General features: G+C 34.0%; 4 protein-coding genes across 6 annotated transcripts; 3 read left to right on the forward strand and 1 right to left on the reverse strand.

Moving 5' to 3' along the window:
• LOC109352783 (cytochrome P450 89A2-like) lies at positions 525 to 2,380 on the forward strand. Its single transcript, XM_019594978.1, has one exon. The coding sequence runs from the start codon at positions 718 to 720 to the stop codon at positions 2,284 to 2,286; it is 1,569 nt and encodes a 522-aa protein (XP_019450523.1). The 5' UTR covers positions 525 to 717; the 3' UTR covers positions 2,287 to 2,380.
• On the reverse strand, positions 3,061 to 5,794 carry LOC109352199. Its single transcript, XM_019594072.1, has 4 exons — positions 5,737 to 5,794; positions 5,313 to 5,519; positions 4,931 to 5,035; positions 3,061 to 3,936 (listed from the first exon to the last, which is right to left on the reverse strand). Exons 2-4 carry the CDS (start codon positions 5,476 to 5,478, stop codon positions 3,203 to 3,205), a joined length of 1,005 nt encoding a protein of 334 aa, XP_019449617.1. The 5' UTR covers positions 5,479 to 5,519; positions 5,737 to 5,794; the 3' UTR covers positions 3,061 to 3,202.
• Positions 10,874 to 12,716, forward strand: LOC109352447 (prohibitin-1, mitochondrial-like). Its single transcript, XM_019594439.1, has 6 exons — positions 10,874 to 10,981; positions 11,057 to 11,221; positions 11,299 to 11,415; positions 11,515 to 11,685; positions 11,852 to 12,064; positions 12,273 to 12,716. Exons 2-6 carry the CDS (start codon positions 11,057 to 11,059, stop codon positions 12,465 to 12,467), a joined length of 861 nt encoding a protein of 286 aa, XP_019449984.1. The 5' UTR covers positions 10,874 to 10,981; the 3' UTR covers positions 12,468 to 12,716.
• LOC109353148 lies at positions 13,496 to 16,642 on the forward strand. Of its 3 annotated transcripts, XM_019595336.1 has the most exons (6): positions 13,516 to 13,671; positions 13,705 to 13,932; positions 14,017 to 14,237; positions 14,333 to 14,431; positions 14,906 to 14,979; positions 16,165 to 16,642. In XM_019595336.1, exons 1-6 carry the CDS (start codon positions 13,626 to 13,628, stop codon positions 16,388 to 16,390), a joined length of 894 nt encoding a protein of 297 aa, XP_019450881.1. In that variant the 5' UTR covers positions 13,516 to 13,625; the 3' UTR covers positions 16,391 to 16,642. The 3 variants fall into 3 exon arrangements, with proteins under 3 accessions (XP_019450882.1, XP_019450881.1, XP_019450880.1); XM_019595337.1 differs by lacking the exon at positions 16,165 to 16,642 and adding an exon at positions 15,082 to 15,830 and having other exon boundaries at positions 13,496 to 13,932; XM_019595335.1 differs by having other exon boundaries at positions 13,516 to 13,932.

Genomic DNA, 16,847 nt, shown 5'->3' on the forward strand with positions numbered 1-16,847 from the left:
TAGTACTTGCTCTATCTCTAAATGACAGGTTTTGAGTTTTGATCCTTTCATTTTAGCTTTTGTCCTAATGTTGTCATTTTAGGACCGACACAACAGTAGGACCCGAGGCAATAAATGTTGGTTGGTTGTGTTTATTTTTCAACAAAAAAAAAGTGAAGGGTGATGACAGGTATTTGCTTTGATTTTGGAATTTCAAGCCTCTTGGAAATTTGAACTGGTTGGTTTGTTAGTGTTTCAGATAATGGATTTGGTTAGAAAATTTACGGCCATGTAATAATTTAGAAATACACTGAGTTGAACCTCATCCAGTTTTTTTGATGTTGTAGCTTTTTAAGGACTTTATTAAAAAACAAGACATTAATTTAACTTATATATTTTGATGCGTTTTGATTTAGCAGTAATCTATTTAGAAACGTTTTACAAATAAAGTATCACCAGTTTATCTCGTATCATTTGATTTCCATACAATTTGACCTGAAAATTGTCCAAAATTACACCTTAATCTTTTGAATCTTATCACTGATAACAATAACCGAATTGTTATTAATTAAAACACAAAACAACTGAATTATATGCTTAAACTAACGGTTATGTTATCAGTTTATTGGTGATGGATTGATTATAAGCTCACTTGAAACTTATATTTCAATTTCAGTTACTGTGAGCAATATAAGCATCATTCATCTAATCCTGTTGCATTTACATTCATCTAATCTCATGCAGAATAGTAACATGGAAATCTGGTTCATCCTCATTATTCTATGCCTTCTTCTCTTGATTATTCTCAAAACTGTAGGTAACCTTTTCTTCAGCCATCCTCCTCTCCCTCCGGGACCTGCCAAATTCCCCATCATTGGAAACATCACATTGTTACAATTTGTTAAAGATCCTGAAACCCTTCTCCGGAATCTTCAAGCCAAATATGGTCCAATCTTCACTCTTCACATTGGTTCTCAGACAGCCATTTTCATTGCTGATCGCTTCCTTGCTCATCAAGCTTTGATACAAAATGGTACTAACTTCGCTGATCGCCCTAAGCCTGTTCCTACCAATAAGATCATCAGCAGCAACCAGCATGACATTGTTTTCAGCTTCTATGGCCCCTTATGGCGTCTCCTTAGGCGCAACCTCACTTCAAGAATCCTTCATCCCTCGCAGTACAAGTCCTATGCACACGCACGCAAATGGACGTTACACCTACTTCTAGATCGCTTTAAATGTGATGTAGATGCAGACAACTCCATTAATTACATTGAACATTTTCGGTATGGCATGTTTTGCTTGCTAGTTTTCATGTGTTTAGGTGATAAACTTGATGAGAAGCAAATAAGAGAAATCGAGGACACTCAACGACAAATGCTTGTGAAAATTGGCAGATACAGTGTCCTGAATTTATGGCCACCAATCACAACGATATTGTTCAGGAAACGATTGCAGGAGTTCTTACAGCTACGAAGAGACCAAGAAGCTGCATTGATTCCTCATATCAATGCTAGAAGGAAACTCAAGGAAGAAAGGGTAGGCAATATTGACAAAGAAAACAATGACTCGGATAAATATATTGAGTCATATGTTGACACTTTGTTGGATTTGGAACTATTGGAGGAAGGGAGCAAACTGGATAACAGTAAAATTTGCACCTTGTGTGCAGAGTTTTTGAATGCTGGAACAGATACAACTGCAACAGCATTGGAGTGGATCATGGCAAATTTGGTGAAATACCAAGATATCCAAGAAAGAATTGTGGAGGAAATAAAAGGGGTGATGGGTGAGAGAGAGGATAAGGAAGTGAAAGAGGAAGATTTGCAAAAAATGCCATATCTCAAGGCTGTGATTCTGGAGGGTTTAAGGCTTCACCCACCAGTACACTTTCTGGCTCCTCATAGAGTAACAGAGGATGCAGTTTTGAATGGTTATTCGGTGCCGTCATCTGCTACAATATATTTCATAGTGGCAGAGATAGGGAAGGACCCTACAGCTTGGGATGATCCCATGTCCTTTAAGCCAGAGAGGTTCATGTTCATGAATGATGAAGATGAAAATGGAGACACAACTTTTGATATAATGGGAAGTAAAGAGATAAAGATGTTACCATTTGGGGCAGGGAGGAGAATGTGTCCTGGCTATGCATTAGGAATCTTGCACTTGGAGTACTTTGTGGCCAACTTTGTTTGGAATTTTAAGTGGAAAACTATGGGTGGAGATCACATTGATATGTCAGAGAAGCTGCAATTCACATCAGTGATGAAGAATCCTTTAAAGGTTCATTTAGTACCTAGGCTTTGATTAGTATAATTATCTGTTTCATTTTCCTAAAACCAAAATTCCAGCTATTTATAAACCCAAGTGATGCCTTTCATAGTCTCTACTATATACTCAGTTTCAACCCAAAAAAAATGTTGAATAAAATATAATATGTTCTGTAATAGAATTTTTAAAGTTGAATAGATTTTGAGTAATGAATTCTAAAACTAAAACAGTTTTAAAAGTACTATTTAGTTTCTATAAGGCACTGTGAGACTTGTAAGAAAGAGATTTACATGGATCTCTGAGCTGAAGGACTAAAACAATAGTACAGTTGGTTCAACACATCAGAATGAAATATGAAGCTGCACTTCAACTGCATTCTGGATCATTACCACTTTTGGTTCTGTATAGATGTTTGAATCAAATCCATTACCAAAGGATCAGTCCAAGTGGATTCCCCGACATCATAAACTAAATCTTCTTTTAACACAAATCTTGCACTAATATTGAGACATTCGTTGTGAGGAATCTTTAACTCGGTAGATTCTGATATTGCAGAGAGTAATACTACCTCTGACAGTGGATAATGTTATCACAAACAAAAAATAACATATTTAAGTATGCAACAAACGTCACTTGTTTCTTTGTTCCAAAAAAGTGTAGTTTTGAAAGAAACAATAGGTCATTTTGCCATTCTCTAAGTAACATTTTCCAAGACCCAACTGCATTCATTTTGCCATTCTAAGTATCCAAAACTCTTGTAACAAAAAAAAGAGAAAAGAAGAAGAAGAAAGTATCTAGCTACCCCTCTGCTTCATTCCTCACTAGCACATATCGCACAAACTCATATATTGGCAAACAATCAAAGGGAAGATAATTACAGTGACAAAATAAAGAATGAGGAAGACATTGAAGATTTGTCAAAACTTAAAGAAACAAAGAATTCACATAGTTTCTACAAAATATTAGGCAGCTGAGAATCCAATCTCTGTTGCATTTCCCTCATCTTCAGAGTGAGTTCTGCCTTTTGCTCCTTGTAGTTCTGGAGCAAGTATTCTTTTCCTTCTATTACCTCTTTCAACTCTCCTACTTGCTTTCTCAGCATCTCAATTCTCTCATCATCATCCCTTATCTTTTCAGGGAGCTCCAAATTAGCCTCCCCCTCTAGATGCCCATTTGCATGCCCATTTCTAGTCTCAGCAGGCCAAGCTGTGACCAAGGAAGATTTGTCGTGCTGAAATTGTCCGACACAGTGATCTGCAATTACTTTCCTCAGCCGCTGTATCTCTCTCTCTGAATCAAATAAGTCCCTGTTTGAAGCATCAAGCTGCAATTGCAAATGAGATGAAAGTCCGAGTTGCGCATTGAGGGAATTTCGCAATTCAGCTATTTGATCTTGCATCTCCAGTATCATATCATCTCTTCTCTTCAATTGTTGCCGCAGTTTTTGTATGACTTCCCGCTTACTAAAAATATCAGAACCAGATTCTGACACACAGGGTGAATCTGAGCAATTTGATTGGTATGGTTTTGAAGGCAGTTCCAAACGATCAGGAGAGGATGCCCAGATAACACCATTTTCCTTGTTAAATTCAGCAGTAGGAACAGTCACTAAAGGGAGGGAGCCATCAGATTCACTTACCAACTGGCCATTGGATGGGCACTTTAGTTCAACAGTATTCCCGGTTCCTGTCCAAAACATCACCATATATGCATACATAAAAGTCAGGCTAATTATATTTTTACTGAAAATGCAGACTCACAACTACAATCACCTAAGTTGGTTTCCACGTTAAAGATAATTACCAATTGTTTGGTGAATGATTCATAAAGTTGCCAAGATTTTATCAGAAAGCAGACTATCAACTCATTCACATTTAAGATTAATTTAACCCATCTTTACTGAATGTCTAAGCTACCAGTGTAGTTTGCATCTCTTTGCTAGTAATCAAAAGATATTACATCAGGTACTAACAACGGAAAGTTTTATCTCCAAGAATGCAATTACTCTACAACAACCATAACAATATCAAATATCAAGTGACATAGATTGCTGAGCACAGATATAGTATTTGATTCAGAATGTTTTAGTTCATCTTCCTGATTACAACATTTCCTTGTGCCCAGTCCCACCCAAACTTATGAGTTCAAATAAGTAGGCATCACTTCCTATCTCTAACATGGTGTGGTTGGAATTTCTGAAAATTACTCACAGTAGCTCATTTTCAAGTTAACAATGATATTTGAGAGGAGTACCAATGATGTATAACTGGCAACAGAAATAGATAATAGAGAAAGAAGATGAAGATAGAATTACAGAAAGGGATAATAAGAATAAAGAGATATTTGACGAACTTTATAACTCATTTGGAACATGGATAAGTTGAACAAGAATCCACTAAAACTCAATAAAGAAAACTGACACAGAAGGAAGCTTAAGAGAGATGGCTAGTAGACAAATATATGAGTGGAAAGCAGTGAGAGACCTTACATGTTATAGGAAATGACAAAAAGCTAGTCTACAACTACGATACAACATTTTATACATATCCAACATGATTGAAAGAATAAGAATTTTTGAACATACAGAGAAAGAAAAGTACAAGGACAAGTGAAGAAAACATATTTTAACTAGTCATTAACAGTAAGGAAAAGAAAAACATGTTTGAAGCAGAAATTGAACCTGAGATGCAAGTGAAGCAGCCATGATTATCCTGTGTTAGGGAATATCCATGAGACTGAATGAAGGAATCTGCGGATTTGCTAGAGTTGGAAGATTTTCCATTTCCTGAAATTAAAAAAAAAAAATAACTTTTTTGTATAAAAGGGAACGTGTATGCAATTAAAATGAAAGAAAGGAAGAATGGAATGGTGGTAAGAACGCATAGGGTCCACATCTGCTGTCTCACTCTTTTGTGTCACTCCATGTGCCACTAGACGTGACAGAAAAATATTTAATAATTGCAATTTTAACTTAAATATTTTTTTTCAACCGATAAGAGACGATGGTACATGGAGTGATACAAAAAATAGGACAACAAATATACTCTCGGACACATAAGAACCTTTGTGAAGAATAGTTGCATTGTGGTTGGGGTTTGATTCAAGTGCTTGTTTCAACTTGTAACCAAGGCGAATAGATAATGTACTCAACAAGGCACCAGCAGCAACAAGAATCCAGTTACTTCCTTCTACTTTTTTATTATTATTGTTATTACTCCGTGCTTTCATTTTCAAACCCAAATCAATCTTCTGGGTTATCTACGAAAAACCTATAATAAATATACAACACAAGTATCAAAATATAATAATGAAATATTAAGTAGATGTTACAAATTTCATGACCAAAAGAATAATTATGATGTGTATATATAGTGGCACTTAAAAATATGCAGCAGTGTTTAAACGTGGAAATGTTCGTGATTCTGAAAGATGTATTTAAATAAAAGATAAAAGATGATATATAGATGGAGAGAATGAAGTAAGAACCTGGTAGATAGAATCATGGAATGGAAGAGAGGTTGAAGGAACAACAGAGGAATGAATGAATGAATGAATGAAGGGAAGTGTGGTTCAAGAGAGACGCTTCACACAAAATTATATTATATATTTATTTCTTTTTCTTCAGATAAAGTGATATTTGACTGGTAAAATAAAAAGAGATAAAGTAATAAATCGAGATGAGTGAATGTAAATAAAGAGGCCAAAAACAACAATATGCTTATAGCTTTGCTTTCGACACTAGGAACAATCCATAGGATACATCCTTTATTCCGCCACACATCCATGGGTAAAGACTTCTCTACCCTAAATATTATTCGAGCTATTTTTTGAACCTGAATTCAATCCTATACTCGAAACTAATTCGACCATAAATATCAACCGAGTCAAACTTCAAATCCGAACTCGATCCTATACCCGATAAATATAATGCATATTCATTTTAGATAAAGTCTTTTCCATATTATTTATTATTACGAATATGTAATTTAACATATAAAATGATATATGTATATATATTATTAATCATGTGCGTATGATGACAAATTTAGAGAATCAATAATAAATTCAACCGAAAAAGTGATATTACAATGTACACATTTGAATAGATATGCATACAAACAAACATGACAACTGAATGTTAATGGGACTGGTGGGGATGAACCATACTTGATCCATACCCGACCCTAAATATTAACAGGGTCTAATCTTTGAACTTAGTCTTAGACTTAATAAGACTCGATCCTATTTGGGTCCAATCATGATCAAACTGTACCGATATTTTTAATATAATTCAAAAATGAAAACAAAAACATTCTTTTATTTATTATAAATGGTATGTTGATTCACAATTTTATTTTATACAACTAAATATTCAATTTTTATATATTTAAATATGTATTTGTTGTGTGAGACTTGAACTCTTGTATTTATAGGTAAGACTCAAATCTACAATCTCATTCACTTTATTTTTTAAACTTTAACATGTGGATCACCTTATCGCTCAACTAGTATATCAATGTGTTTATCCAAGTGAAATGGAGTCTTGGAATCATTATTAGAATAGATTTTTATTTAGATGTTTGACCGTATATTTGGAAGATTGGTTTCTTACTAGTGGGTAGAAGGATGGTGAAAGAAACCAAGAAAATAAATTACATACTATCAATGAAGAAATGAGTAATATAATTATTCACTATTGAAATATATGAAAATATAATTGATATAATAACAATGTATAAAGATAGAGACTCGTTGGCTTGTCGCAAAGTAAGTGAACAATTAATTCCGATCGGTTTCATTAATGTACTAATAAAGGTCTTAAAAAATGAATAACTCAAAGCTAACATTCATAATTGCAATTTAGTTTTTAGATGGGAGTGTTTGATACTATTTTTGGTGTGTCCAGGATCACTTATATTTTCAGTTCTATTTTTATGAACGATTCACTCTCTTCTAATCCTTTTCAAGGTGTAAAGCAATCCTAATATAAATGCGCTTGTGGCCATGTGTAACCTGCCAACTCCATGTGCAGCAATGATTTTAGAACATACACAAGCGTCATTGTGATGAACTCACTTGTAACTTTAATCAATATCTAACTACTTGAGGACAACTCTTACATTATAAATTTATATTATGCAGTCTTTTAATAAATCAATGACATTGATTTTCTATAAAATATTAAAGGATCCGGGTGGCTTTCCTAAAATTTAATTTTTAAATATTTTTCTGATTAATCAGGAAGTCATGATACATCGAATAAACGTATTGTGGGATAACATATGTGCATCTGGTTTGGGAGTGGTTTTGGGCTTTCAACGAAATTGGGCTTTGACTGAGCACAGAAGTGTTTGTTGGGCATAAAAGAAGGAAGCATATCATGGAGATTTAGGGTTTCATTGTTGAGTATTTAATATGCGCTGCCTCCTCCTATTTTCTCCACCCCTTTCGATTTGAACCATTGTTATTTGTTTTTCTGTTTTGGTGTATTACTACTTTTCTCTGCGTTTGTTCGTATCATTTGATGCTATGCTTTTTAACATTTCCTCTTATGAATTATTTATTTGCTGTAAGAGGAAAGGCAACAATTTAGAGTCTCTGATTCACTTATTTGATAGTGATTTCAGTGCTGTACGTTGCCGATAAGGTTCTGGACCTGAGATTCTGCCATTAGTCTACTTAGCCTAATGCATTCAGATGTTCCTATATTTTTTAATCCTTTTCTTCACGGGCTGTGACGATTCTTAGAGATAGTCATGCACCACTCTGATTTTCAATGCTGATAATTTTCTCATACCCATTTATCTGAGCCCTTTATTGTGTTTCTTAATTAAATTGTATTACAACTACATTTGTATGGTGATGAGAATATAATAGAAATGAGGAGCCACGTGATGCGAGTTTTAAACTCAACCATGATGCGGACTGTAAAGCTATTGCAGCATATGTGGATAAAATTCTGGTTTCTGATGCTTCCTCATTTTGCCCTTGTTAATATTTCTTCAGTGTTTCTCTTTTTTTGTTTGCTGTTGTTAACAATGTTATTGACTAGTTATTGTTCTGTAGCTGTTAATTACTTATTAAATAATAAGAATCGAGATCTCATAGAATTGAAGTAATTAAAGAAACACATGCTCATATTCTTCATAAATCATAACCATTTTCATTAGATCTCTCAATCAGCATTACCTGATTTCAATGAAGCTAATGATGTATCTCTTTCAAACTTGTTTTCTAAATATATGCTATGATATTTGATGCATGCCCAGCTTTTCCACTCTCTGCATCCTGTCAAATTTGAGTGTGATATTTTAATGTTGCTAAAAGGCATTTTACAAGCTTGAAAATAAAATCCGAAATATAATATGTAAAATCAGAAATCATTTAGATTCAGAAATGGTAAATTGAGTTACACCTTTGTTCAATTGAACACTTTCATATCGTTTTTAATCCAAATAAATCAGCAGCTCCTGAAATGCACAAAATAAAATTTGAATTGTGGAAGATTTGGAAAAGACATATTTATCAGGGTACAAAAAAGTATCATATCATCACAAGGGATCAGAAGTCATTGACAGAAAAATGTACTAAGCACAATCATATCGTACAAATTGTATAAATTATTAAAAAGTAAATAGAATCATGTATATTGTTCTCTTTCTTCAATTTATTGTGTTTTTATCCTCAATGACCTATGATGGAAAAGCCCATATTATTATTTGTTTCTTTTAGACTAAGGATTACGAATGAAGTTGGAAAAGTTTAAACCAAAGTCACGATCAAGCTATTTTTTGGAGTGGGAATAGTTGGATTCCGTGTTTAAATGACCCATTAAACGAAGATACAGTATAGGATCCATGCAAACCTCACGCGCCCTTTCTCACACATCAGTGCCTTCACACGTAAGGAAAAGAATAACAATGGTCGGTTGTGCAGTTTTTGATTGAACCCACAAATACAAAGAAATAAATTGGCGGAATAGAAAGTTTAATATATACAACTCTCAACACTTATCCATCATCTTTTTTTGGTAGAATGAGATTTTCTTGTACAACTTATCCATCATCTATCAACTCTTAGCAAGCTACTATTAAACAGAAATAATACACTATAGTAACCTTAAAAACAACTTTACACATTTAAAATTTAATATTTATTCATTACATTGTAAGAATCTTTTAGACCATTAGCATAGGTACAATTTTGGGACAAACACAAAGTATCCCTATTCTCTTACCAAACAATTGTGTGATATTGAAATAATATGTTGTAGGAAATAGAAGAGGATAAAGGTGATTGAATTGAGTTTGATCTGTTTGACAAAACTAGTCATACAACTAGCTGAAATGTCATTTGATACTTGATAGCTTAAATGTTGCTTAATGTATTTTTGATTCATATAACGCAGGTCACAACATTTCATTGAAAATAACGATTGCTCTTTCTTCATCAAGGAGTACAAAATAGCTGTCTAGTACACTCTTAACTTATATTGTGTCATCTTGTATTAGAACATGTATTATTCATAATGAAGGATCTGTATACTACATCAATCAAATATGTTCTCTCCTTTTATATATTTACAGACTACACTCTTTTGTACAGTTAGAGCTAAGTGTATGATTGCTTCAAATTGCTTTTGTAACAATCTTACTCTATGGAAAAAGTTATAAACCAGGACAAAAAAACATGTTAAAGTTTGATGAGTTGATGTGTTTCTAGTTTACAATCTCACAAATTATAGTCATAATCTAAAAATATGATTTATATAATAAAAAACATGCCAAATTGTGTTCACTTTTTGTGTGTTTATTACTTGTTCCTCCCAAAAGTTTTAATGTGATTTGGATAATTTTATTATACACTTTGTTACATGATCAAAACTAAAAAAAGGAAAAGCAAAAACAAAGAAAAAGGAACCATCTTATGTCATTACAATCTAGTGGTAGAACACTATGACTTGAACGCTATTTGTCGATACCCCACCACTACTCATGGTAGAAGATCTAGCACGAAATTGGAGATGACACCCATTTCAATAGCTTGAGGATAAACCTTGTAGTATATCACTCCTCATTAGAATACTTATTTTTAAACCTGCTTCATTAATGCTCTAATCATTGTTGTCCATCACCATCTTGTTGTACCAATATTATAACCATAATGATATCAAAGTTCTCTTAAATGTTGACAATCTGTAAGTGTATAAAGTGCATCTTCAATTTCATTACAACATCTTGAATATGTTGGACTAGATTCTAGGTTGCATTTGTGATAATATTTGTTAAAGGGAGAACAATGATATTTTTTATACAATTTTATTCGACCTGAGAGCATTTAATATATTTTATTAGGGTTGGAAAATAAGTCACAATTGATTATTCATAGTTTAATATAGTTAAATGAGAGTTTTGTTTAATTTTAAACTTAACTTTATTAAAGTTTATGAAGTTTCAAATAAGCTAGGAATTACCAACAGATCTAGTGTTGTAAAGTCCTACTATACAATGACAAAAGAAAAGTTAATAGTTCAATTTATAAGAGCGGTTGAAATAAATTATTATCTACATTATATAGAAAGTGAGAAAATGGTGGAACTATTTCCTCAAAGTAAAAAAATGCGGCGACGTTAGTGCGTGTGTAATGAATCTGTGATTGTAATAAGGTAAGCCCTAAAACCCTAAAACCTATAACAGCGTCAACCCACAATCAGAACCATTGACTACACAAGGTGTGCGCACTTGATCTTTTTCTTTCAACTTCAATTTTGTTCTTTCTTCTTTGGTTGCTAATATATTTTTGACAGATGAGTTTCAAAAACGCGAATGTTCCAGTTGGTAGAATCTCTGCTTTGATTAAAGTTAGCATAATTGGTGGTCTTGTTGTATATGGTGCTGGAAATGCTTTGTATAATGTTGAGGGAGGTCATCGCGCCATTGTCTTTAATCGCCTCACTGGTGTTAAAGATAAGGTTTGTTCTTTCTTCTTTTTACTCATCACTTAAACATTGTTTATAATGTTATCAATAATTCAATATAATATATGCAGGTGTATCCTGAAGGGACACATATCATTATTCCATGGTTTGAAAGACCTGTGATCTATGATGTTCGTGCACGACCTCATTTAGTCGATAGTACTTCTGGAAGCCGTGATCTTCAAATGGTATATCTTTTTCTTTCTTTTACATTTATTCCCTGTTTTCCCTAACCATGTGCTGTTGCTGCAATCGACATATTATGTTTTTGTTGTTGTTGTTGTTAGGTAAAAATCGGACTTAGAGTCCTAACTCGGCCTGTGCCAGACCAATTACCTACGATTTATCGAACCCTGGGTGAGAATTATAATGAAAGGGTTCTACCTTCAATCATACATGAAACTCTCAAAGCTGTGGTTGCACAGTACAATGCCAGTCAGCTCATTACTCAGAGAGAGGCAAGTATTTATACATTATCTGGACTCATTTTATCTTATGCTTCTTTACTTACCACTTGGGATTTTTATTCTTAAGAATAGAGTGAATTCACTTTTGAGCTCATGTTATAAGAATCTTCACCCTTAAAGATTACACTGATTATTTCTGAAGCATACTACTTGACAGAATGTTAGCCGAGAAATAAGGAAGATATTGACTCAAAGGGCCTCTCAGTTTAATATTGCATTGGATGATGTGTCAATCACGAACTTAACATTTGGGAGGGAATTCACTGCTGCAATTGAAGCCAAGCAGGTTGCAGCTCAAGAAGCTGAGAGGGCTAAATTTGTTGTAGAAAAAGCTGAACAAGACAAAAGAAGTGCTGTTATTAGAGCACAGGTAACTACTTTTCCCAATCTTACATTTTAGATGGTTCTCCATGTTCATCGAAGTGGCTTTCATAAACATGCTTTGTAACATAGAAGGAAAATGATTGAACTTTTTTCCAACTCCCTACTCCCCTTGCGTTTTTCATTCTTGGCTGATCCCTCCCGGAATGTTCCTTTCAACAATATACTAATTATATTAATTACTTTTTGACAAACAGGGTGAAGCCAAGAGTGCCCAGTTGATTGGTCAGGCTATTGCCAGTAATCCTGCATTTACGACCTTAAGGAAGATAGAAGCCGCGAGGGAAATTGCTCAAACAATTTCAAATTCTGCCAACAAGGTTTACTTGAATTCAGATGACCTCTTGCTGAATCTCCAAGAGTTAAATTTGGAGCCTAGTGGGAAGAGATAGTTGCTTTTTCTTCTATTTGGATGACCTGCTGATAGTGTTTCTATTATTAAGACATCACTTCGATAGTGTTTCATGTCCCGGCCAGGTTTTACAAATGTTGGCAACTAATCTTATACTTGGGCTATCAGATTAGTTTGACAATAAAGATCTGTGCTCCATTTTTTCATATCTTGTCTACAAAATAAGAAAGACAGAGTATGTACTGAGAAGTGTGTTAAATCTATTTCAGTTATCAGAATACTTTTATATGATAGATTGAATTTGGTTTTATTTTCCGGTTCTAGAAGAATTGAGACAAAAGGCCCTAGTTGTAAGGGTGACAAGGATAAATAAAATGGATGATCAAAATTCAAAAAGGGTCATAACAAGATGAGTATTGTAATTGCATGCCTAACTATAAAGCCTTCTGTAGTCGTTGTCTTTCCTCACATTTTTATTACAAACTTATTTCACAAATTACTCCGGGAAGCTCGTGTGAGCTTTAGAAAACGTTTAAAGAGCAAGCAATGTTAAATTTAAGTACATTTATATAAAAGGATGAGTTAGGAATATCATACTAGCTCGAGAGTGATAAACAAGGATCACTTGTTCTAAAAAGTTATTGTTTTCATGTCTAAACTAATCATATTCCAACAAATAACACAAAAATTATTTTATATTTTTATTATTATTCTTTTTAATTACATGTATTATTGAGACACCTAAAATAAAACATATTTATTTATACCCAACAAATGGTGGATACTTACATGCTACATACTACACTCATCCTATTCTGTATATCTATGTAATTTGGAAATGTATTTGTCTCTCTTTAGAAAGAAAAAAACGTGAACAAAAAAGGAGCAGAATTAGCAAAACCCATTTGTTGAAAGTATAAGATATGTGTGAACTTACTCAACAATAATTAGTCATAGTTGAAGTTCACCCTACAAAAAATTACAAAATGGACCTTGAAAAATAATAAAATAATGAAATAGTACTTTCAACAATGACAATTTTACAATGAAAATGTATGTACATGACTTTGAAATATATGTCTAATGAAGGTATGTGCATGACTTAGATCCAACGGTGGATGCATCTGAATGAATTGGATCTGATTGATTGATTTATTGTTGTTGTTATTGGTGTTGGTAGATCTGAATTGTGAGAGGAATGATGTATTTGAAGAAAGCGTTGTGGAGTGAAGGGATTATTAAAAGTGGAAACGGAGATTCAGATTCAGATGTTTCAGATGTTTCAGATGTTGCAGTTACTGAACTTGTGAATTCACTTCATCATCAAAGGCTTTACAGAGAAATCATTCTCTCTCTTCAAACTGGTCTCCGTGATGCACGCGCCGAGTTCTCTTTCCTCCGTCTCCGTTCTCTCCGTTCCATTCTTAACTTCCTCCGTTCCCTTTCTCACTCTCACTCCACTATTCACATCTTCAACATTACTCAATCCATTCCTCATTTCCAAGGTTTCTTCTTCTTCTTCTTCTTCTTCTTTTTCAATTCATCTTTTTCATTTCATTCTTATATCATCATGCTCTCTTTCTTTCCAGTGGTTCCTGTCTTGTTTCAACACTCTCTAAAACAGACACTTGATGATTACAATGAGAATAAGGTAGTAGGAGATTTGAATCACATATTTGGAGTTGAACCTATCAAATTAACCAGCCCAGCCACTGATGCTGAAGTTGCTCTTGCACTTCGAGTATTGGAAGGATGTTGTTTGCTCAACCCTAACAGTGCAGCTCTCGCACATCAACACAAGGCTATTAAGGTAATCATCAATACAACAATCATGTTTTCAATTGTCTTTTACCATTCTCAAATGCATCCATTGCACTCCAATCAAATACAAAAATACCTTTGCAGGTTTTAATGAACATATTATCCAATCGCGGCGTGCTTGAGCAAGGCGCATGCTTAGATGCTCTAATATCGTTGATGGTGGATTCACCATCCAATCAAATGGTATCATGCCTCTTGTCTTTACATCATTTATATGTGTTTTATTATGCTGTCATTCTGGTTTCAACATCCACTTTCTTATATTTTCCATTTATGCTTTAAGAATTCATATTATTGTTTCTTCAATATTTGTATTTTAGTTAATGAAGGTTGGAAAATAGTTTTCCTGTTACCGTTTGCTCTAATGGGACCTTTCCCCCCTTTACCACAAAGTAGGGGGCATGAGTCTGGGAAAGATCTACCAACAAATGAAAAAGAGTCATCCTGCCAAGTTTTTGCTCCGTCGTTTTCTCTTTGGTTCTTTTTTCTTATAGAAGCTTTAGATATCTGAGGCTCGTCTTAGCTGATATGATTTATAGCAAATAATATTCCTCTTGACACATAGCTGAGAGTTTGTCTAAGGTTTGCTGCTAAAGAACAGTTTCTTTGTTAGTTCAAATTTTCAAGTTTCTCTCTCTTTTGATCATTGTTTATTAGGATTTCGAGGAATGTAATGGCATTATGGAAGTTGCTGATCTTATAAGAGACAAACAGGTGGATGAAAATCTCAGGTACTGCTTCTTCATATGAATGCTCATATACTTGTCTGATATGGGTCTTCTTTCTTGCTCTCTTTTGTAGTTAATTTGTCTATACGTTCTTTATTGCTGCAGATTGTGTTTTATAAGTCCCATAGCATTGTATCTGCTTACCTTCTCATATCTGCAAGATATTATTATATTAAGACTTGCTCTACAATGAGAGTAGAGCATCCATATTTGTAATTTAGTTTTATGTGATAGTTGAGCATTTATCTTATTTTGTTTCTCAAACATAAGTAACATGTGAGTCGATGATGGCATGTCAAAGGCTGTTGGAGTGGAACAGTTAGAACTACTTAGGGAGAAAAAAAATTTGTAGTCCTTCACAGTTTTTTGTTCAACTTTATTCTCTCTAAAAATGAGGTTTAGGAAACAAACTTGTCCCATAGAAGACAAGAAAGGAAAAGTGCTACGCAAAAAATCTGGCATTTGACTCCAGCGAAATGCAGGAAATCCCATTCAAAAGAGGACTATTCCAAAGCACCTTAATTTCCTTTAACTCCCAAAACCTCAAACATGGGCAGCAAAGAATACCTCCAAATTAGGCAGATAAATTCAATGTGCGGAAAATAGCTAAAACAACTTTCTCAACACTTCCAAGCTACCTCACGACGAAAGAAGAGACAAGTCGACTATTCGTTATGGAGCATTCTTGGGAAGGGCCTTATGAGGTTTTCATACGTGACAAATCATTACTGTTGATCCTAGTTAGTGTAGCAATAAAAAAAAAAACTAACCTTAAGGGAGCTTTTACTATCCAAAACAGTTGAGACTCAGAGAGACGGGTTCCCAATAAGAATTTTGAAAAGCATTTGGTGATGGGAAAACGAAAGAATGATGTCATCCCACCCGAAGTCCGAGGTCTGTTTTTCTTCTCTTCTTTTTGCCTAGTTCATAAAAGGAATTCTTGTCAGTTGGAATGTATTAAATAAATGTGCAAGCCATAAGGTTTCTAAGTTTGGTTTGACATATTTTTGCCATGGGAATAGATGACAATTTTAGTAAATAATAAACATCATTTATATTTTAAGCAGGACATTACTTTTTATTTTCTTATTCCTATTTTATTTTTGAAGTATTCTGTTTGTTGTGTGGTGGCTATGCTCTGCCTTGAGATAACTCGATTATAATCATAATGGAAATGCCATTTATTAGGTTAAAATGTGGTGAGTTTTTGCTGCTGTTGATTGGACATGTGAATGGAAGGGATAAGCCTCCTTTGGCAAGTATACATGAAGATATAAGGCGTCTACTTGGAGAGAAATCAGCTTCATTGATATGGGCAGCCAGTCAGTTTGGCTCTACACTGGATCCAGAGCAGAGACTAACTGCTCTTCAGATCCAGGCTCGCAGGGTGCTTGAATCATTGGACTTGTACTGAATGTGAAGGATAATACCTGTAATTTTAGGGAACTGTCATCTTTTGAGTGGAAAGTATAGATAGAAAATGTGAAAGTCTTCTATTTTTGTATGTGGTTCTCATTCTTAGCTCCTATCATGGTTGTTTCTGGCAGCTGGTTGTGATTTTCTTCTACTGTAACTACTGATGAAGGAAAAATATAACAGAATTTTACTGTATTGATATACTCTGTACTTTGAGTTCAGAATAAAGTTTATGCTTGTGTTTTATCTTCTTTTTTATTTATAAAATCTTCTGGGGTTTATTATTCCAAATCTGAAATCACCACCTATTGAATTCTGAAGGTATTTTCCGTTAGGCTTAATCTTATTTTACTTATTAAGAGGAAAAATGTTAATTGCTCATAACAGAAAGCAAAATAATTAGTTGCAGATGATCAGTCGTTATAAGTCATTGGAGATTTGGAGACTGTCGTGCA

The sequence above is a fragment of the Lupinus angustifolius genome, chromosome LG07 (assembly GCF_001865875.1).
Source record: "Lupinus angustifolius cultivar Tanjil chromosome LG07, LupAngTanjil_v1.0, whole genome shotgun sequence".
In the NCBI taxonomy this organism is placed as follows: domain Eukaryota; kingdom Viridiplantae; phylum Streptophyta; class Magnoliopsida; order Fabales; family Fabaceae; genus Lupinus; species Lupinus angustifolius.